Raw genomic sequence first — 22274 nt, 5'->3', positions numbered from 1 at the left:
GAATTGCCAAATACAGCAAATGCTCAGATAATAGAATTGCTCAGAAATAAAATTAGAACTCGCTCCACGAATCTACTTAAACCTCACACTGCATGTGGAGGTCAGCTGGCTGCCCTCTCCTGAGGTTTGGACAGCCAACCTCATATCAGGCACAGGAGCTTGAGTTTCTCCGATGCTAAGTCTTTGGGCCTGTGGGGAATGCGTGTTCTCCCATTTCCCAGCTTCATGGGGCTCGTTCAGTGGCCTGTCTCAGAAGGGGCACAGTGCTCTGCTCATGCAGACTTTCTCTGTTACACTTGCCTTTGTCTGGGACCCAGCACAGTAATTGAGGTGGATGATGAGGTCGACTTTTCTCTCAGGCCTAAGGAGGGGCGGGTAGCTGGAATTGACAAAGAATGCAGTGTCCAACAGGCACAAGTGGTTCACGGACCCCGTCAGCTGGTTCGGGAAAGTATCTAGCACCGTGTCTGAAAGCCAAGATATCCAGTTACCATCATGCACTGGCACCATGATCTCAGGATGGTCACAGGCACCTGGTAGGGACCTAATACCCTGCCTGGAGCTCCTTCACCTCGGACTGGCCCTCCCACCCTCCCGCTTGCAGCCAGGATGCCTGGTGAGTCACAGTGCCCTGTTGGGGTGGACTGATGAAGAACGGCATTATCTTGGGGCTGTTGCAAATCTTTTATGGGATACACATAGAAAACCGACTCTGACTCAGCCACGTTGCTTGTGGGGTTGCAGGGGTTTATAGGGTTTACAGGGTTTACACCCTATAAATCAGTACAGACCCTGGGCTCAGAGCTGTCCTTTCTGCCCCGGACAGTGAGAATGAGGATCATCAGGCCAGGCCAAATCAGCCATTTGCAGGCTGCGGACAAGTAAAATACAAATGATGGTGGCAAGTCAATCTTTGAGCCTCAGAGGCGCTGGGAGACGCACTGAGTTGAAATTGCACGACCACAGTTTAAGACCTGGCTCTGCCACTCGCCATGTGGGGGATTCTTGAGCTGGGCCATCCCTGCCCACCTCTAAGGCACCATTCACACTAAAAGGTACCCCCAGAGCACAACTGAAGAAACTCAGGGCCCACATTTCCCCACCAGGGTCCCAGCTTCTACGTGCTGAAATTGTTGTACAGAGTCAACTAATTAAATAGGAGCACCACTCCACCTACCGTTCACAGCCTCACCAAACATGGAATACACCATGGGGATAGACTGCCACCCAACCCGATGAACGTGGTCAGGGGGATTTTGTCATCCTTTCTCCAGGGCAGCCTCAACATGCACTTCCCCTTTATCCAAGCAGAGGCAGGCAAGCAGCCAGGACGGGTTACCTCTCCACATGGAGAACTGGCTGTTCTGGAGGTAGTCGGTGTGCAGCTGCAGCCCCAACAGGAAATTGTGGAACTCAGACACGAAGGACCTATGGGTGAGGATGCTGCGGAAAGTATTGGACAACCAGGACCCTGGGATCACCACCGCGGTGTCCAAGATGTTGGCATCACATTTGGGGATTTCAGGCAGGAGTGGCTCATCTTCTGTAGGGGAGAGGGAGGAGAGAAGGCAGGTCACAAGACCTGGGGTCCCCAGATGGCCCAGGTGAAGCCATGCATTGTTACCTGGCACCCAGAGGTCAGCCACTGTAAGTGCAGTTCATACCTTCCTTGCCTAAGTTTTAAGGCCTTGGCCAGGAGGACCCAGGCGAGAGAACAGGGGAGCGTAATGGAGATGAGGGGTGATGACAGGCAAGGGGGGCGGGGTCCCAGAGAGGATAGGGAATCTGGAAGAGCCACCTTTAACTTTGCTCATAGATCCCTAACCCCTTAGTTCTCCTGGGCACCGTGCCACTCTGCCAGCCCTTCCCCCACCCCCCCCTCAGGCCACAGCTGGCCCCTGAAGCTTGTGAATAGGCCTCAATGGCTCTCCCCTCTGGGCAGGGAAGACCTAACCCTAGCTGCCTTCTCATCTCTGCGAACCAGAGGTGATGCTAAAACACATGGAAGGTGGACTGGTCCTCAGTTTGTGATCCATCCCTCCCTCCATCGCCCAAGCAACAGGGGAAGCCAGTGGGTCACCCACCAATGTCGTGCACTTTATCCCTCGTCCACCTGTGGAAAAACTCCTCTGAGGTATGGGACAGATTCCAGGCATCGAGCAAGTTCAGGGAGAAGATGCTGCTCCACAAACCTAGGGACCAAGGCCAGCCATGAGCAGTTCTATCCCAGAGCCCCCACCCAGACACTGACTGCTTCTACCTTGGCCTTGATATTCCCTTCCAGTCAGGCTGCTCAGGAGGTGGGATAGACTTTGATTTCCCTCTCCCCACAGTGCAGCTGGACACATGGGACTGATGAGGGCTTGCTGGCAAATGCAGGAGGGTCACATGCTCAAGGATAACCCAAATCGGCAGCAGCACCCTGGACAAGATCCTGTCCTCCCTGTCACTCCTCCCTGTCACTCCTCTAATTCAAAAGCAGGGCCTGCCCAGCATGGGGCCGGCAGCAGGCGGGGGGGGGGGGGGGGGGGGGGGGGGGGGGGGGTTTGCCCAGCATGGGGCGGGCGGTGGGGGGTGGCCTGCCCCTGGGCCTTGGATGCCAGGAGTCACCTAGCATGTAGCACATCCTTGACTCTGGGATCCTTTTCATCAGCCGCCCCATGAAGAACTCGGATCCGAAGAGCTCAGTGGGGATGAAGGCGCCGTACTTCTGCAGGCCCACTTCGTAGGGGGAGAACTCGCACCACTCTGCACACGAAGCCACAGGGCAGGGTGTCAGTCTCAGGCTTGGACAGCCCCGTCCCCCCTCCTCACCGCTTCTACGGGGTCCTGGACCTCGTGGGGCCTGGGGCAGGGAGGCTGCAGTTCCCTCGCAGGGCACATGGGGGCGCCCGCGACCAGCCTCTGCCGGCAGGGCACGCCTCTACTTTGTAGCCTGCAATGGCTCATTTGCTCCACCAAATTGGATAAAAGGAGACCACAACTGACCTCGAAACAGGGCAGGTCTCTAGAGTCCCTCCTTCTGGTCAGCTTAAGAAATATGTAGAACCTCTTCCCTATCCATCAAACCTCTGCTCCTAGAAAAGCCACAAGACCCCACCAGACTGATCCATCTACACAGAAGGGGTAGTAAAGTCAATTTCTTCAGTTGTCAGTGCAGTCTTTTGATGTAGAGGTTGGCAAAACTATGGTGGCGGGGTATGTGTGCTGGGTACCTTGGCTTGCTGAGAAGGGACCCCCTTATAAATTTCTAGCCACCAGTGTTACCTCTGAAATCCTGGTTGCTTACATCATCCTTGACATTGATGGTGAGGTAGATGGGCAGGGGGTTCTGGCCCTGGGATAAAGCAGCACGCTGATCTGACAGTTTGCATTCATTTCTCTGTGGGGGGTGGGGGGGGGGAAGGGGATGAAATGGTTAAGGAGAAGAAGCAAAGCCGCCTGGAGGCATTTTAGAATTAAGGGGACAGTTTGGACCTCCAGCAGACCATTTCCTGGCTCCTGAGCCCACCAGACCTCTGTCCAGGTCCCAGCTACACCGGTCAAAGCTGCTCTTAAAATGCACCCGTAGAATGTTCACCCACGCTTGGGCTATTCACCATCCCAGACATATGGACAGGAGTGGGACTGAATCTGCCATTTAGGGCTGTCCCTGGGAGTCCCAGGGTTCTCCTTGTGTCTCAAGGACCAGAGAATAAAAAGGTAGGGGTGGAAAAGGCCACCATTGTCCCTCTTCATTCCCATAATTTCCACCCCACTTTAACTCGAGCAAGAACATTTTTCTTATCTACTTGGCATGCCTCTCATAAAATTTGTTTGGGAGGGGAAAAAGAGCTGCTTTAAAAAAAATTAAATGAAAGGCTTGGAAAACTGTGTACTAGATGGGCCACAGTCCCACTTAGTCCCCAGAGATCTGTGTTGCAAAATCAGAGTGGGAACCTGCAGATCAGCCAGGGCCACAGGCCACTTCCCGAATGAATCAGCCAGTATAGACAAGGCCAATTGAGGTCTTACAGGCCCAGGCTCTGACCCTAGACCCTAAGCAAGCTGCCTGCTAGGTGGCTATCCACGGTTACTCAAGTGTGTGAAGGCCATTGAACCTGCGTGAGATGGTAAACATATGTGTGGGACAAATAACACTTGGGCCTCCCTTGAAAGGCAAGCAGGGTGCCTGTCATAGTGGCCCAGAGATCTGGGCATGGCAGAGCTGACTGTCCTGGAAGTACAGAAAACTATAGCCTCAGAGAAGAACCCAGTCCCAAGGGAAAGAGCCTCCTGCCTTGGCCAGAGCGGAGGAGCACAGATGTGCCAACATCAACCCTAGACTTGCTTTCCGGGGAAACTGGGCTCCTCCCACACCAAACGCCAGGCAACACTCATACTTCTGTTGTCAAAAGCCTTGGTGCTTTTCCTCCTCAGCACATGGGGCATTAAGTAGAGTTAGAATTATTAACTACCACTTGTTGAGATAATTCCCATTTAAGAAACAGCACAGAGCAGGACCAGAATTTAAACCCCATCCTGCCTGAATCCAGAAGCCAGTACCCTCAGCTTCTGCCTGCATCATAAGGACAGATTAGATGGTGGGTAATCAAGAGGGGGACGGTGGGTGGGATCCATCAAAAGCTTTGAGCGCTGGGCACCTGGGTGGCTCAGTTGGTTAAGCATCCAACTCTCCATTTCAGCTCAGGTCATGATCCTAGGCTCAAGGATCCTAGGCTGATGGATCCCAACCCGTGTTGAGTTGAGTGTGGAGCCTGCTTGAGATTCTCTCTCCTCCCTCTGCCCCTCTCCAACTGGCACCTGTGCTCTCTCTCTCTCTCTCTCAAAATAAATAAACATTTTTAAAAAAGCTATTGAGTGCCTCAACTCTGAACCCCCTGACATGCAGGAGGCACTTAATTTTGTTGACAGAAAAAAACGAAGGAATGAATGCATTCTGAAGATGGGATTCAGGAGATCCTTGGTTTCTCAAATGTTTGGGTTTTCTGGAAGAGGGAGCCTCCTAGAAAATAATTTGCCATCCTTCTGTCTCCTGGCAAGTTCTATTTTGAATTCAGAACTCCTCAGATACCTTTGGGAGCGGGGCAGAGAACCACGGGTCTGGATAGAAATTAGGTGGAAAGTTCTGCTTTAGGGCCAAGCAGCAGCCAAAGTTGGCTCCTCCCTGGGGCCTGTGCAGCTGGAAGGGTCCGGGTGTTAGGTGTGCTCACCCTGATGTCCAGGAACACAGCACCCCAGGGGATGCCACTGCTCTACCACCACCCACATGGCTCTCACAGCATCTGAGAGCCCCAGCACAGACTGCTTCCCCTCTTGGGCATGTAGTGCTCTGATTGTTAGATCTCAGGGCAGAAGGAACCTCCTTGGGCCCATCTTCCGTGTGGTAGCCATGAGAAGGAGCATTGCAGATCTTCAACTAAGGACCTCAGCTGCTATGCTCTGAAATCCATGACTGAGTTTGTGCTGGGGTCACACTTCCCACTGGGCTGCTCCCAGCCCCTGACTGACATCAGGGATACTGAGGCAGGCCCATGCACACCCATGGAGGGCACGAAACTCCTCTGACAGATGACTCGTCCAGAAGACTCTCCAAGAGCCTTGCTGAACCTTCTGGACCAGCAGTCTAAGATGCTTCCACCCACCTCTTCTTCCCTCTTTCCTCCACTTGGGGTCAGACTTGTATCACAGTCTGATGACTCGCCAGTCTCCTCCAGGTCCCTCCCCATTTTCTCTCCTGGTGTCTTTCGCATGGCTCTCAGAAGACATGCTGTTCTCTGCAGGACTGTACCTACACCATCCCCACCATGAGGGTCTCAGTCATACTCTCACAGGGTATGTGTAAACAATCCCACCGTCTTCTTCCATCGTGCACTTGGGCACCTCATGCTTCCTACGGTCCAAAGATGAATCTGTAGCTCTCACCTAACTTCCTTCCGCTGAAATGGAAGTCCAGGCTCCCCCTCATGAAGAAAGAGAGCTGGACATCAGCCAGGGCAGGTCAGACCCCAGAAGAAGCTGAGTACCTACCTCATCCCCCAGACAGGCCTCAATCAGAAGGCCCCAGAAATCTGTAAAGGTGACCTTGTAGCCTTCCTGACTGCGCTGCCGAAGCTCCTCCTGGAATTTGCAGAGCTGGTCTGGGAATAGGGCAGGCATCTTGTCCTTGACCACATGCCTCCGTGCCTCAAATATGGCCGGCTCCAGGTTTTTGGAGGACCAGTCAGGATCACGGTACAAGGTAGCCATGGTCCTGGAGACAGATAGGCATGGGGAGAGAACTGAGCCAGCCCTGCACCAATCAACACCAGACCCTGGCCAGAGAGAAGGTGGACAGGTCACGGGAGACCCTGACCAACCAGGTCAGAAGCCTGGAGGAAAGGGGTGAACGTTATTATTCATAGTCACAATGGCCACCCTTTCCTGACTGCTTACCACATGCCAGGTAGAGCATGTTGCTTAAGAATGAAGACTCTGGGGGCACTTGAGTGGCTCACTTGGCTAAGTATCTGATTCTTGATTTCAGCTCAGATAATGATCTCATGGTCCATGGGATCAAGCCCTGCATTGGGCTCTGCACTGACAGCATGGAGCCTGCTCGGGACTCTCTCTCTCCCTCTCCCTCTGCCTCTCCCCCATGCACTCTCTTTTTTCCCTTTCTCCCTCTCTCAAAATGAAGAAAATAAACATTAAAAAAAAAAAGGCGAGGACTCTGGAACCAGGTCTTCCTGGTTCAAACCCAGACTCTGTCACTCACTAGCTGTGTCATCTTGGGCAAGTTATCTAACTGCACCTCACATTAGTTTCCCCATCTGTGGAATGGAGAGAATTATGATAATTGTACCTAACCTCACAGAGTTAATGTGAAGATTATACAAGTTCATGCAATTTAAAGTGGTTAGAACAGTAGCTGGCACAAAGTAAGGGCTGGGTCGTGGAGCGGTGAGGCCAACATTTGAACCCAGGCGTGGCTGATTCCAAACCCTGGACTCTTTCCACTCAGCCACATTAATTCCCATAACTATGATGCCGGCTAAAGATTTATTTCCCCTTCTTCTTAACTTATATGTGGGCAGTGGTAAAGAGTGAAACAAACACAGGGATCCCCCCAGCCCTGGGTTTTTGCCTTTTCATGGCCTGGACCCAACCTTTCTGTCTGTCAGGACAACACCCAGGAACCCCATATCCTACGGGGGACCTTGTCTGTGGCTTCACTGTTGTCTGAGCAGTGGCCTCTTCCTTCACAGGGCTTGTTTCCGGTCTGGGAAGGTGGGGGTTAGTCAAGAGATTTCATCAACAAAAAGAACCCTACTCTCCATAAGATTCATTCTTACTTTTACATGTTTAAAAAGCTTTCAAAACCATTATAAATGATTGATTTAAAAATTAAAAAAAAAATTTTAATTTTTTGAGAGACAGAGAGAGACAGAGCATGAGCAAGAGAGGGGGGCAGAGAGAGAGACACACACACATAGAATCCTTAGCAGGCTCCAGATTCTGAGCTGTCAGCACAGAGCCCGACGCAGGGTTTGAACTCATGAACTGCGAGGTCATGACCTGAGTTGAAGTCGGACCCTTAACCGACTGAGCCACCCAGGCGCCCCTAATTTTTTTTTTTTAATTTATTTGATTGATTTTAAAGAATACTTTCCAGTGCTTCCCCAGGCCAGGAGACCCTCTCCCCTTCCCCCCTTCCCCTTAAGTTCCTCCTAGTCTTCTGCTTGGCCCAGCAGGGCCAGGAGGATACAGCTTCCCCTCCACCCTGATGGAAGCAGGTTTTATCTCCTTAATGTACCACCCATGGGCAATGCCAATAAATGTCAGCTATTCTTCTGTCCCATCTGGGCTGAAGCCTCGGAGTTTCTGATGCACCGGCAGCCCTTGGTTTTCCTAGGGCAAGTTCATATCCACTGCTCAAATGAAAGTTACCTAGAGCTCCTCCAGGATGAGGGGCCCAGCTTGGGACATTGAGGGCTCAGACGCCCATTAGTCCCTGACAGAAAATGCAGTTGTGGTCACGGGGCCCCTGCCGCCCTGGACCAGGGCTGTGTTATGGCATCAGTGAGCCTCTTCCACCATAAAGACATTACAAATTATGTTTTATGACTGCTGTATAAAAACAAAGATAATAATGTTATTTATTAAAACATTTCCTTCATCCTAGAAGTTCTTCTTTTTTTCCTGATCTTAAAAGAAAGTAAAACATTTTTGTGGGCTTCTACAAGCATTGTGGGCCCTAGGAACTGTGACTTCCGCGGAGAAGTGGATGTCACGCTGGCCTCACCTTGGGGGGCTCGCTCTCCTTGCTCATCAGCGGAGAGCAAGGAGGTAGGAGCCTGAGGAAGCCACCAGGGCAGAGGGAGGGGCGAGGATGGGGGGTGGGCCGAAGTGTACGCAGCCCGAGCTGGGCCAGCTCCACCCAGCCTGGGATACTTGGCATGGCTGGAGAGGGCACAGCATCTTCCCGGCAGGATGGGGTCAGTGGCAGCAGTGGTTCACTCACAGCTGGCCACTGTGCTCCAGGGTCCCTGCCACAGCCTCAAGGTACCTGGTACTGGGAGAGGCTCTCACAACTACCCCATGGGGTCAATGCCATTGTTATCCCTACTTTACAGATACAGAAACTGAGACTCAGAGAAGTCGAGCCTCTGCCCAAGGTCACACAGCTCTAAGTGGTAGAGCTGCCCAGTCTTTGTGAGTCCGTCTACCTTGGGGTGGGGAGAGCTTCACCAGAGACCCCAGGCCAGCCCATCTACTGCTTTCTCTGGGCCCCACCAGACAGTGGCACCCGGCTCCTTACCAGGTGGCCCCTGACAGGCCAGTGATGTAGCTGGCACAGTTCAGGATGTTCAGCTTCTGCAGCCCCAGCAGGTGGCCGTACATGGCGGTCATGGATCTTGCTCCACCCCCAGTGGCCATGATGGCTATCAATGGTACCTGGGAGCACAGAGAGGCAGACTGCTGAGGCAATGCTGGGTGGGAGATGACATGGAGTGACAGACAAATGCTTAGATGGAGGAAGCAGAGCTGGCTACGGACAGCCAGAGTGAGGCTTTGGGTGGCCTGAAAACGGCCTTTCAGAGTGATGGGCCACCCGGTAGGTCTAGGATTAGATCTTTGCTCCAAAACCAACAGTTGGTGAGGGTCTGAAGCCTCACACAGTTTGCTCAATCAGAACATCATGGCCAGAAGAGTTCTTAATGCTGTTAGTCTAGTCCTCAGTTAACAGCCGAGGACACTGGGGTCCAGAGGGCCGAGTAACTTGCTTCAGAACCCAGCTAGTGTGCGATTCCCTAATGGTTTCCTCTGGAGAAGCATATGATATTAGGACACCAGGCCCAGACCCGGCACACAGTATGTGCTCAGTATATACTATAACTGATAACAGCAGAAATCAATGAATTGTTGATGTGGGAAGGAGCAGGGGTGTCACCTCTGGGTTTATATAGGATTAAGATGCCTTGCAGTTTTTCCCTAAAGATGGGAGGGCAGGGAGGAGGATCTTTGCCAAGATGTACTCTGTCTTTGAGTGGGGATTATAAGATCCTTCTGTCACCTCAAGGCTCATCACAGCTCTCCGCAGGCATGAGGTCTTCATCCTCTCGCCCAGGGTCAGCGTCAGGAGTCCGCACTTGCAGGGTGACCTGCTGCCCAGGGGGATGTGGGCCTTGGTCCATACCAGCAAGGTGCCAAAGGCTCTAACAAAGGCACACTGTCTGCCCCATGGGAAGAAGCTGGCCCAGTGAGGGGAAGCTGCTTCTCTGGGGCTTCTGACTGCTGTTCTTTCTGGAGGTCCTGTATCTGTGCATGTTTGCGGGGAGGGAGAATTGAAGAACAAAGCCCAGAGCCTTTTGGGGGGAGGTGTTAGAGCTTCAGATGTTTCCTGGCTGCGAGGGGCCATTTTGTCCCTGTGTAAGGACCTCAGGACCTGTTAGTGCATGGGGAGGGGCCACTGGGGCTCCTTCCTTTCTGTCTCCGCTTTGCCCTCCCTTCCCTTTGCAAACACACAACTGAATCACCTCCAGCACAGCCCTCAGCTGGGCACCCGGGAAAGGCAGTGCCAAGGCCACCCTGGGGCAAAGGAGGGCTTGGGGGGGTGGCCGGCAAGGAGCAGTGTTGAAGGACCAGCTCAGTTCAGAGGGGGACTAAGCCGGGCCGGCAGACCTCTGCTTACCCACCTCGTCCGTATGCAGGTCCTCCTCCAGCTGCAACACCTGTTTCAGTGCCTCGGCCACCACCACCTTCCGCTTCTGCAGAAACTCCAGCTCTGCCTGGCATAGGCTGAAGCCCAGCCGCACGTCAAGCGTCTGGGGGCTACGGGGACAGAGGGCCTCGGCTAAGTGGTCCTATAGGTTTCGCTACTATGGAGAAGACATGGCTTTGGGGTCAGTTGGACATAGGCTTGAAGCCTGGTTCTGCCCTATACCACCTCTGTGACCTTGGGCCTCTGCCTTCTCATCTGTAAAATGGGGCTCACCGTGCTTAACTCCCATTCTGTCTTCAGCACTTAGGGAGACTGACAAACGAGCAGCCCCTAAAGCCTTAGGTGATGCACTCGAAACAGGTCCTCGACAAAATCGGGGACTCGATGAAACCCTGCCTCCTCAGCACGATTTGGAAACTCCAGAAAGGCTTCCCCCCCGGTATCTTGAGGGATACCACCAGGTTACTTGAGGTTACCCCCAGGTAACCTGAGGCCAGATGTGGGTAACAAGGAGCCCTGAGATCCTTGTGGCCAATCCCTGTGGTCCAGGCTCTACAGTAAGGGATTTCCTGTGGAGCTCTGATTCTTCGGTAAGTTCTTCCTGCTCCTGGAGTTAATACTCTTTCTGTGTGTTTGTGAAACTGGCAAAAACCCTCTATAGTCCTGATGTTACCCTATCACCCCTACAGGTCCACAAGGCAGGTGGGGCAGGAGCTCCTTCCGCATGTCCAACAGTTGCCTTATTTTTATCACATCCCTGCCCTGGACAAGTTCAGGCTCCTGGCCTGGCAGTCAAGACCCTACCTGGTCTGTCCAACCTCACCTTTTACTACTTCTTAGAAGAGGTCTGTTGACTCTCAGAGCCCAGAAGTAGTCCCAGTTCTGAGCCTTTGTGCAGCCCTTGCCTTCACCAGAAGCTTCTTCCATCTGCCTACTTATATCTCTTGTGTTCTCAGGTTCAGCTCCCCAGGGGCTCTGGGTGAAGGGACCTTGACAATTTCTGACCTGAATCTTACTTAGCAGCCTGACTCACTAACCAGATCACATGTCCTGGAAGGCAGAGCCTGGGAGCTCTGCCGTTGTGTTTCCTCCATGTCAAGCATAGTCCCAGAGACACAACTGTGAGGAAATAACTCCTTCCTCGGCCTCGACAAAAACTAAATAACAAAACAACAGCAGTTGATATTTGCTGAGTGTCCCCCTTGTCAGACAGATCACTGAGTACTTCACATGTGTTCTCTGGACACGTGTTCACTGGATCCTCAGAGCAAGGCAAGAGTGGACAGTATTCTTGGTTTTGCTCCAGTTTACAGATGAGAAAAACTGAGACCTAGAGACGTTAAATAACTTGTCCAAGGGCTAATCAAATTGTAAATGGTCACTTGATATTCGACAAGGGTGCCAAGACAATTTAAAGGGGGAAAGAATAGTCTTCCCAACAAATGGGAGAGGGACAACTGGACATCCACATGCAAAAGGATGAAGCCAGATCCCTATTTCCTGCTGAATGTATACAATAACTCAAAATCGGTCATAGACCTAAGTGTGAGAACTAACAGTATACAACCCCTAGAAGAAAACATGGGAGTAAATCTTCATGACCTTGGATTAGGTAACGGTTTCTGCAATCTGACACCCAAAGCACGGGTGACAAAAGAAAAAATGTAGATACACTGTGGACTTCACAAAGTTAAAAACGTCTTTGCTTCCAAGGACATTATCAAGGATGTAAAAAGACAGGGGTGCCTGGGCGACTCAGTTGGTTAAGCATTCAACTCCTGATTTCAGCTCAGGTCATGATCTCAACGGTTGTGAGATCGAGCCCCATTTTGGGCTCTGCACTGGGCATGGAACCTGCTTAAGATTCTGCACATGCATGCTCGCTCTCGCTCACTTGCTCTCTCTCACTCTCTCTCTCTCTCTCTCTCTCTCTCTCTCTCTCTCTCTCCAGATAAACAAGAAGAATGTAAAAAGACAACCTCCAGAATAGGAGAAAATATTTGCACATCATATATCTGATAAGGGACTTATATCCAGAATATAAAAAGAACTCTTACAACTTAACAATAAAAGGTAAATAACCAATTTTAAAAAATGGACAAAGTATTTGGAGAAGAGACATTTCTCCAAAAAAGATATAAAAATGGCCAAAAAGCCCATGAAAAGATGCTCAACCTCCTTAGCCATCATGGACATGCAATTCAAAACCACATTTTACCCCCTAAGATGAATAAGAGGGGCAGACAGAAAGAGGGTACTTTACCAGGGTGTAGACTTCACGTGTAACTCACAGTTCTCACCCTGGGAAGTGAAAGATGAACAGCTTTGCAGAGACAACTTAGAGCCAAGTGGTCCCAACTAACAAAGTGGAGTCTCACCATACTGTCCACTTCGACTTGACTCAGCACACACATGTGCACACAGATAGGTACATACACACATACATGCACGCACAAGCTCCCCTCATTCCCTCTTCTGGATTCCCTCTGCGATCCTTCTCTCAGCCTCTACACATTCTCTTTGGTTCCCTGCTGCAGCTTACAGCCTCCTACTCCTCCAAAACTCCTCTGTCCCACCTGAGAGACCCCCACGCATCACCGCCCCCCAGGCTCTCCCCATCTGTCTGCCGCAGGAGCTTCGGGCTAAGCTGCTCAGGGGCCCCTTCTCACACCCGGGCCCTTACCACCGGCAGGGTCACCGCCTGGCCATCAGGAAGGCAATCGAGGGGCTGGCAGATAGGGCTGTTCTTGCGCGCACAGCAGCAGCAGGGCTGGAAGGATGGGCGGGTTCTGTGAGGGGGGTGAGGGGCTCCTCTGGCAGCCCCATCCGCACCGGTGCCCTACGCCACCCCCACTGCCACTGGTCTGTACCCCACAGCTCCACTGGCTCTTGGGCACTTCCACGTGCATCTGGGGCTGGAAGTACTTGGGGTAGTGGAAGCAGGCCAGGTTCGGGTAGCAGGGCTCCTGGCAGTGCGAGACGCGCTGGGTGTGCTCAAAGGACTCCTTTACTGTCACCAGGAGGTCCTTCACTGGAAGAGAGGACAACGGGCCTGAGCCCCTAGAAGCCCCTTCCCCCACCCCCAGCCTGGATCAGGAAAATGCCGAGCTGGAGGAACCCAGGACGGGGGTTTACAAGCATCGAGGGCCCTGGTTAAAATGCCTCAGAGTCTTACTCTGTAGGGCCACGCAAATCCCAGGAATCTGCAATTAACAAGGCTGTGTGTGGTGCTGACAAATGAGGTTCCCAGAAAGCCCTGAGATACTGAGTCCTCTGGACTGGTCCCCCTCCTACTGCATTGGAAGCAGGACCTCACCGCGCTGCCCGTTCGGGCGTGTGGGTCCTTCTCCCCCACCCTTCCCCATGTCTGTGTGCCCAGGCTGCTCTCCTCTCTTGGGACAGGACTGGAAGACTTGAATGGGGGAGATGGGGTGGTGCGGTGAACTGAAGAGTCTTGTAATTGTGGGTCTCTTTGGTCCCTGCCAGCCATAAAATTCTAGGACCCTCCATGAATTATAATCTGACCAGAGGAAGGGGTGCAGCTAGAGGGGCCCTAGGTGTTGCCAGTGCCTGCCTGACCCAGGAACCCCTGGTCTGGCAGGAGTGCATTGCAGACCGGTGTGGGCACAGTGGGCAGGGATGTGCCTCTGACGTCAGCCCAGGGTGCTCATCAGGCCTGAGAGGTTCTGAGGGTCATGTGGGCACTTGGAAGAGCATGCTCCTTCCAGAGCAGGGGAGGGGGCGGGGTTCATGGCCCCTGAGGGTGGTGTGATCCCGAGGAGTCCCAGCCAGGCTCAGTCCTGACTGAGCCTAGGGCAGCGGTGGGAAGAAAGACTACCTGTTCCCCCTCCACCCCCCTGCAGCAGCGGGGGTCAAAGGACTCACTTTTCCTGCTCTTCTTCTGCCTCCTGCATTCTGCATGAACCTCTAGGCAGGAGACTTGTCGAGACTGAAACAAAGGAAGGGAGAGTCCATCTGGTCACACGCTGCGTCCTCCCTCCGCCAGGCCAAAGGGAGGAGATGAAGAATGAGGGGATAAATTCAGCGCTGGGCTGATTTGGGGCTGACCCCAGGGAACAATGGTGCTGACCACATTTTCTGAACCCAGTCAAGGTTTCTCATCTCCTTAAGAGATGGAGTGTTTGAAAATGAAGCTGTCCTGAAAAATCTAGGATGTAGGGTCACCGTTTACTAGGGGCCATGTTCTCAGCTACAGGTCAGGGATGGAACCTGAGGGATTTGGTCAAAATAAAAAGAGGGGACATTCCACTGTGAGCTTTGGAAGTGAGAACTTCCAACAAAACATTCTTCTAAAAGTCAAATTCCTTTACCACGAACTCCCACAGGCTGATTTGGCGGTGACGGGGGGGGGGGGGGGATCTTCTTGAATCCTAAGTCTTTAGATGCATTTAACTGAGATGTCTGTACCAAGAGCTGAATTATGAAAATCTTTTAAATACTGAGCTTGTGCTTATAGAGGGATCGGAGCTGGGGGGAAATGGGACAGAGACGGATTCTGGGAGGAGGCTGCTTCCAAGTGGGTGTTTTTACTGGGGAACCTCCCAAGGGGAGGGGTCATCCTTGTGGGACACAGGATGCTGGGCCAGGGTATGGATGCCCCAGCTCCCTCCTCCCCAGAAGCAGGGGCCCAGTCCCTGCCCCACCCATCCAAGCCCCCCATTGGCCTGCTTTAGTTAGTCTGACTCCTGGCGGCCTCCGGGACAGGGGCTCAGCTTCTGTTCCCGTGGGAGCAGCAGCCATATGAGGCCTCTGGAGCTACAGGCACCGGGAAGGACAATTACCACCAGCACGCCGTTGGTGATGAGGGTCTCAGGTGGAAAGGGACTGGAAAACAAAATGAGAACTCCCTGTCAGTTATAGCATTCTTGCCTGGTTTCTCACAAAGGTGTTGAAAAATGTAAATAGGGTCAATAATGAAAATTTATGAAAAATAGCAGCTTAAGAATCATTAGCTCTGCGGGTTGTCAAGGAAAAAAGTGGCAAACATTTTAAATAGAATAGGAAAAAAATAAATGTATAGGATGGAAGGAAAAGAGTTCCTCTTTTCTTTCTTTCTTCCTTTCTTTCTTTATTTCCTTTCTTTTTTTTTTCTTCAAGGATAATGCTTCTTTATGCCCAGCTGTAGGGAACTATGAGGATAAATGGGTAGCAGCAGGGAGGGGCCTGAGCTCACCAGCTGCAACAGATGCAGTAAATAGTTCTGGTGGCAAAAATGACCCATTCTCCTGTCTGCGCTTTATTTAATTAATGCATTTAACAAACACTTATGACCCAGCTAGAGAGGGGCCTGGTGAATACGAAATGTCTTCATGTTATAAAGTCAGGAACATAAGCCTCCAAGGTTACAATTAGTCTAGGGGAGTCCACAGCCTCCCTTGCCAAAATTGGGCCCAAGATGACTGTGTCTCCAGATCAACTCTTATTACCAATTGTGACATGTTTCATTTCGCAAGCTATAAGGAATTTCCCCCCCTAAAAGTCTTGTTAAATCAAGAACTGGAGGAGAGAGCCCAGATTTTCTTCAATGGGAAACAGTTGATTTTGATTTGTCAGTCAGCTGTTGATGGGAAATGAGGCACCCCAAAGAGTTCCAAGAGCCCCTAGGCAGAGGACTGTTGGAGTGAAGTTTGATAAGCCTTCTTGTTACCCTCCCCCTGCTCCTCCCCCTGCTCCCCTCTGCTCCTCCTCCCCCTGAAGATCCTAAGATGGCAGGGGTGGCAGTGGGGTGGGGAGGGTGCGGTGCTCAGCTCTACCAAGGCTATGGAGAGGAGTCAGCTGCCCAGTTTGCCCAATCACAAGGCACACTACCATCCTGAGCAGACTTCTCCCCTCCCCTTCCCTTTCCCTTCCCCCCTCCTCTCTTTGTCCTCTTCTCTTTCCTATCTTCCAGCTCTGGGGCCTAATTCTACTTGAGTTCCCAGCATAGTCATATCTCCAAGACCTGGGTCATTTTCCTAATTGAAAATGTTGGGAAATAACCCCATATGTTGGGCCTGAGCATCCTCTTGATGTGATTCTAGAGTTGGGTGCAGAGGGGGAGAGGCTGCTTCAGGCCAGGGTTTGGGGGAGCTTATTCTAATAATTTGGGGTTGAGGATGAGACACCCTGGTCCTGACCTCTTTCTCAGCCTGGCATCTATGAGGCCCTATCACCATGTGGCAGGAATTCTTCCCAGAGGCCACTCTCAGGAATGCAAGGGAGCTGAGGCAGGCAATTTGGCCAGAATTCTTAATCTTTGAAGCCATATTGATGTCAGTAGAATAGGGTGAGTAGGGGTGGGGCCCGGGCACCTATAGTATTTAGAAGCCCTCAAGCGATTCTGATGCACCCTGTGGGGTGTCAGGGGTAAGCGTGGAAGAGGGGAGGGCAGCAAAAAGGCAGACTAGGCTCTGAAATGCTTGTGCCTGGAGCCACTGGGGAGTGAGGACTTCAGTGGGGTCTTACGGGGCTGGGACCTACTCACCTCTCCTCCAGCAGGAACTCTACCTCCAGCTCTTCCATGCCCTAGCAGAGGGATAAAAGGAAGGCAGCTGTGAGCTGGGGCTGTACCTGTCTTCCCCAGAACATGTCCCTTTAGCTTCTACTCCCCGCTTGCCATTGCTCTCCTGACTTCCCAAGGGGCTCAGCCCCTTGGGCAAAAGAGAGCTGAACTATTGTCCCCTGTAAGCTCAACTCTGAAGGATAGGGACTCCTTCCTTCATCTATTCCTTCCCACCTCTTGTATAATTTCAGGAAGTTGTGACTTCATTGGATCTTAATTTCTCTGCCAGAATGTAATTCAGGCAAGAGCAAGGATACTCATTCTCTGCTGTGTTCCCAGTGCTTGGAACATAGTAGGAAATAAAGTTCTGTTGAATGACTGAATGGGTAATATCCTGGTCTTTTCCAGCTCTTTCTCTGATTTTCAGCTTTACTCTTCTTTTCCCTCATCTGTCCCCTGTTCCCTGGGCCATCCCAACCGCAGGACTCGGAGGGAAGAAAGGGAACCAATACTTATTACACCTCCATTTTGTACCGGGAACAGTGCTACGTGCCTTAAACATGTTTTCCCATTTCAGTGTCACAACGACCCTAAGTGGTAGGTATCATCATTGCCATTGGATAGATGAGGAAACAGAATACAGAGGAATTAAATAAATTCTGCAAGGTTACACAACTAGTAAGAATAGCACTGGGATTGACCCAGCAGTACTATCTTTTCCTCACTTGGTGACAGAGAGAAGCCCATAGAGTGGCATCATAGAAATAACCAGCTGCTCCTCATGAGGCAGGAGGCTGAGGGACTGGACACCTGCACCCACCTCTGGGTTGAGTGGGAACTTCATATGGGTTTTCTTTCGGAAGCAGAGCTTGGTGAGGTCATAGAGGACTGTCAACAGGTGGTCATTTGGTGTCACTGTGTCTTCATCACAGATGCTCAGCTCCAGCACGTTCTAGGGGAAAAGGGAGGGTGCAAGTCTGGTTACTGTGTTTTCATGGACCCATTCCCTAGCAAGGAGGTGGGTTTGAGGTCTGGGGAACAGCATGCAGGTCCCTGCCCAGGTATGAGAGACTTTTGTAGGAAAATGAACTCGGCTGGTGGGGGATAGTCTATACCCTCCTTTCCAACTCTCCGAAGACTTCCTGACTCTCTGCTCTGATTCTCCTGGACAATTTTGCTCTTTTGCAAGGTTGGGAAGGGTCTGTGAAGTGTGAGGGATGTCATTTCACCTTGGGGAATGATGGAAGTGCAGAACAAGCAAAACCATTCCCAAGTCATAGACTGTGTTCAGCACTGGGACCCCAGTTGCTGAAGACAGCCCATTAATTACTAGAAAAACCAGTTCAGGGAAACTAACACCTTAACACTCCAGGGGAGTGATGTGACAGGTTACAGTGATTCTCACACTTGATGGCCTTGGGGTGAGGTATTTGAACTCTATACTTTGGTTTATCAGATCCTAATAAGGTCTTATGAGTGGTCCCAAAGCTATGTTAAGAGCTGAACAGCTGCCCTGTCATCTGGCGGAACACTGAGGTCAGTGGTTTTGGGTGACATGGATTAGCCTCTGAGGTCTCTGGTTCCAAGGATCCTGGGAGATGTGGGTTGGGGCTGGGTTTTCCTCTTTGGTCCCTATCAGGTGGACATAAGGTGGTCTGGAGGTTCCCTACTGAATGAGATTTTCTAGAAACACAGACATGCCCCACAACCAACCCCACATATTCATATGAACAGCCCCATAGCTCTTTAGACAAAGGAAGTTCAAATTCTGCTTTCAAGATGGCAAACTGAGTCCATGCCAAAAACCATATATATGATATGGTTATCAAAACCATATATATGATAGAAGAGATATTTTTATAGTAACAGTATAAAGTCCTTCTTGAAAGTTAAAAGGACTCATCATGAACCAGAAATAAAGAATCATCCTAAAATGTGGAAGCAGTAAGCTGGAGATGTCAAGCCTCAAGTATCCCAAGACTGGGGTCAATACCTCCATGATGAAGCCAAGTTTGTTTTAAGAGCACTCTGCTTGGGATGCTCAAGGGAGAATTCTCCCATAGGAGATGCGAACGCAACTTAGAATCATCATATATCTGAGGAAGGCCAGCACCATGAAACAACTCAACAAAGGAAAGAACAGACACTCAAGGAGTTAGAAATAATAAAGCCTTCTAAAAAGGATTTAAGATAGGGTAAACCCTCCAGCTGGAATTAGACTGGCCTTAGACCTAGTGAATAGAATGGCCCTTCCCCTCCATTAGTTTCCTACTTGGAGCATGTTCTGGAAGCACACTCAGTTTTGTGGCAAGGAGCACCAAGTTCCAGCAACGATCAGGTAGAAGGAAAGAGAGAACGATCAGGAGAGAAAGGAAAGAAGGTAGAAAGATAAGTAGACTCCGGGGGAAAAACATGAGGCAGGCCTAATAAAGGAGTGGGTGAGCAGAAAGATGGATTGCTAAGAGGAGGAGAGGTAGGTGGGAGGAAAATAGACATAAGAAGGACACATAAGCAACAGAAGGACAAGCAGTTATGGAGGGGAGCAGAAATGTAGGCAGGGCTGACAGGTGTTGTCCTCCAAGTCTCACCTTCACTTGGCTCTGGATCTGGAAGCTGAAGGTTTCATTCCACTCTGGGTTTGGGCAGTTGGAGATGGTCCTAGTCCTCAGCCTTTCACGAGAAGCGGTGGGCAGCCAAAGGCTCACAAAGCAGTCTGTCTGGCTCACTGTCCAAGGAAGACAAGGGTTGGGGGGAAAACTGGGGAATCAACCCGGGGCCAGAGAGGAGAGTGTAGAATCAGAAGGAAACTTCAGGCAAGTCACTTCCAGAGCAAGCCCTTGTCTCAGCTTTAGCCTTTGTCTACCCTCCTGACTCATGGGTCTGGATCTCCAGAGACCTTTGTCCCAGAGGTCTCAAGAAGGCCACAGCCTACAGGCTAGAAAATTCACAGAGGGGGATTCAGGTCCCACTGGATTCTTCTCATGGACACTGAAGGCTTCTGGCTCTTTTCAGAAGCACCCTAGCTTTTTGAGCAAATGCTTGCTAGATTGGGACAAGGTATGGCCACACAATTTTTCCTCTGCCAAGGGAAGAGCTGAAGAACCAGCCCCATAAGATCCAGTTTAACCCTTGTTTAGCCAAGGTACCAGGGAAACCAAAGTAGGGCTCTACTCTTCCTCTGGGCTGGTGACAAGCAAAGATTAGAAGGAGCACAGTCTGGGGCACCTGGGTGGCTCAGGTGTCAAGCTTTTGACTTTGGCTCAGGTCATGATCTCATGGTTCGTGAGTTCGAGCCCTGAGTCAGACCCTGCACTGACCGTGCCAAGTCTGCTTCAGATTCTGTCTCCCTCTCAGGAGAATCTAGAAGCAAGGACCACAATTTAAATATGACTTAATGTCTCAACTGCAGCTACCAGGCTCTTCATACCTACACGAGTCTCCCAGCATGAGGAAGGTGACCCAAGAAGCCCTCACATCTGAGGCCGTATCCTTTTTTTTTCTTCTTTTTTCTCATTTGAAATGAACAACCCAAGGGTGATATTACTGTATGTGCTCTGGAGAAGGGACAAAGGCTTTATTCTTAAAAGTCTCTCCTAAAGTAGAGGAATGCTTCTCAGGTCTTCTAGTTGAAACAGCAGAAGGCATAGGGCAAAAAAAAATAGCAGCCTAGCCTGGTTCCCTCCCTCCATTCTACCTGGGAGGAGGGAGGAAGAGGTGCCATGACTGCCTTGTCACTCTCCCGGCAATCTGCTGGAGAAATTCCCAGGGCACACACCAGATTTTTAGGAAATGATAAAAGGCAATACAATCTCCAGTGTCAGAGAGTCCTCTACTTGGTGAAGCTAGTATGAAGATAGGAGTTTTGTTCTGATAGGACTGATCCAAACTAGTTCGTAGTTATTATTAGTAATGTCCTCCTGGACTGACTGGTCTCATGCTGTCACTACACTGAGAACATTATCAGAGGTAAGAACCACAGTTTATATCATAAGCATCCCTAGCTTCTGATTTCATCTCCAATGTCTGATTAATCTTTGAGGGCTGGCCATTCAGTGAATTGGAATTCATGGCTCTCCTCCCACCCAATAAAGGTAAGATGACACTGCTTTTAGGGGCCATAATCAGATAATCCAGAGGCAAAGAATGACCAAAACCCAGAGGGATGCAGAGAAAATGATGACCCCTCTGTGCCCAGCCTACTCCTCCTCATGTCAACTCAGGTGTCTGGCCCAGACACCAAGTGTTGTCCTTGGCTCTCACATGGCATCACTTTAACTCCTCTGATCTCACCAGACCACCCACTTCTTACTTGTACTGCCACTGCCTTGGTGCAGGCCACCATCACCTCTGCTGCCATTTCCCACCCTTCTGCTGGCTAGCCTCTTCAGATTTCAGGAAGAGACTCTTCTGGAAGCCTTCTCTGAGCCCCCACCTCTGGGCCAGGTACTCCTCCTAGCTTAGAGCCTCTTCTCCTCTCCTGGCAGGGCTCTGGTTACACCACACTACAATGCAGGTCAGAACATCTGTCTCCACTGCACCTTGAACACCAAGAAGGCCTGGAGTCTGTGTTTTGGCACTTGCCAGACATTTGCTGAATAAATGAATTGAATGGAAAAGCCCAACTTCCTGCTTTAGAGCACAGTATCAAATTCTGGACTGAGGCACCACAGATATAGGCATGTAAGCTGATGTCCAATTGTCTATAGGGAGACTCCCCAGGATCTCCCGGGACCTCTCTGTTGGCTTTTCCTGGACACTCGTCATTCCTCCTCAGCCTGAAACATTCTCCTCAGGTTTGCCTCCCGTACAGTAGGAACCTGCAGGCAGGGACCCCACCAACTCTATACCTATCTGCTTAGCATGATTTGATTGACCCTGTAAAGGCCCCTTTGCCTCCAAAATCCCTTTCCTATTATCAGTCTATGCTTATCCCATTAAGCCCATGAAATAAAATCTCAGTATTTTTGGCCTAAGGTTTAAATCTCTAGTTAAGACACAAATACTGGAAGAGACAAGATTGATCAGACACCCACACTTCAAGCACTGATTTGTTTTTCAGTTATTTCCACAAGAATGGGAAGGAGAGTAAAATCCTGGGGAGGGAGAGATGATTTGGTGGAGCGAGGCTGCCAGGGGCCTGGATGATAATCTGGAGCAGGCATCATTATCTGACTATAAGGAGAGTGACCAGCATTTTGGCAATAAAGAATAGTTAAGCAACACTGACCCAATTCTGAGTATTTCAGGTACTGCAGGGGATTTCCTAGGCATTGATAGGTTTTGATCCTTGTTCCTTTTAGAGTGACAGAGGGCTTGGTCATTTGAATGACATGCTTCCTTTCCTGGAATGTGGGTGGCAAAGATGACTCAGTGAGATCTACAGATGTTGAGAACACTGTCTTCCTAATACCTCTGGAGACACCTGCCTCACATCCCTTGGGGTACTGGTTTGAGTTTTAATTTTCTTTTCCCAAGAGGAATAACACCTCTTGGGAGCTAGGAGGTTTCTAGGTCCACTCTATCCAGTCCTGGCTCAGGGCTGGCCAGAGCGTACCTTGACAAGGGAGT

The 22274-nt window shown here is 50.8% G+C and overlaps 1 protein-coding gene and 1 long non-coding RNA gene across 6 annotated transcripts in view; one reads left to right on the top strand and one right to left on the bottom strand.

Annotated features, from left to right (window-relative positions):
- PLA2G4E (phospholipase A2 group IVE) overlaps positions 1 to 22274 on the bottom strand; it is a 60637-nt gene that overhangs the window by 7239 nt on the left and 31124 nt on the right. For 3 of the 5 annotated variants that reach the window (XM_019832635.3, XM_003987251.5, XM_019832634.2), the window contains exons 3-18: positions 19295 to 19431; positions 17527 to 17658; positions 16689 to 16729; positions 15007 to 15049; positions 14090 to 14153; positions 13075 to 13235; positions 12888 to 12974; positions 12468 to 12505; positions 10179 to 10314; positions 8801 to 8937; positions 6031 to 6253; positions 3268 to 3382; positions 2611 to 2748; positions 2085 to 2192; positions 1340 to 1543; positions 301 to 467 (exon numbers count right to left, since the gene is read on the bottom strand). In XM_019832635.3, coding sequence (XP_019688194.2) covers positions 301 to 467; positions 1340 to 1543; positions 2085 to 2192; positions 2611 to 2748; positions 3268 to 3382; positions 6031 to 6253; positions 8801 to 8937; positions 10179 to 10314; positions 12468 to 12505; positions 12888 to 12974; positions 13075 to 13235; positions 14090 to 14153; positions 15007 to 15049; positions 16689 to 16729; positions 17527 to 17658; positions 19295 to 19431 — 1931 coding nt within the window. Of the gene's footprint in view, positions 1 to 300; positions 468 to 1339; positions 1544 to 2084; positions 2193 to 2610; positions 2749 to 3267; positions 3383 to 6030; positions 6254 to 8800; positions 8938 to 10178; positions 10315 to 12467; positions 12506 to 12887; positions 12975 to 13074; positions 13236 to 14089; positions 14154 to 15006; positions 15050 to 16688; positions 16730 to 17431; positions 17659 to 19294; positions 19464 to 22274 lie in introns of those variants that run through there. The other 2 variants (XM_045059494.1, XM_045059496.1) reach the window with 2 other exon arrangements.
- The window catches only part of LOC123385973, a 30036-nt gene that overhangs the window by 4718 nt on the left and 3044 nt on the right, over positions 1 to 22274 (top strand). The gene's annotated exons all lie outside the window — the stretch shown is intronic.

This window comes from Felis catus, chromosome B3 (assembly GCF_018350175.1).
Source record: "Felis catus isolate Fca126 chromosome B3, F.catus_Fca126_mat1.0, whole genome shotgun sequence".
NCBI lineage: Eukaryota > Metazoa > Chordata > Mammalia > Carnivora > Felidae > Felis > Felis catus.
This window is presented reverse-complemented; position numbering and strand designations above follow the sequence as displayed.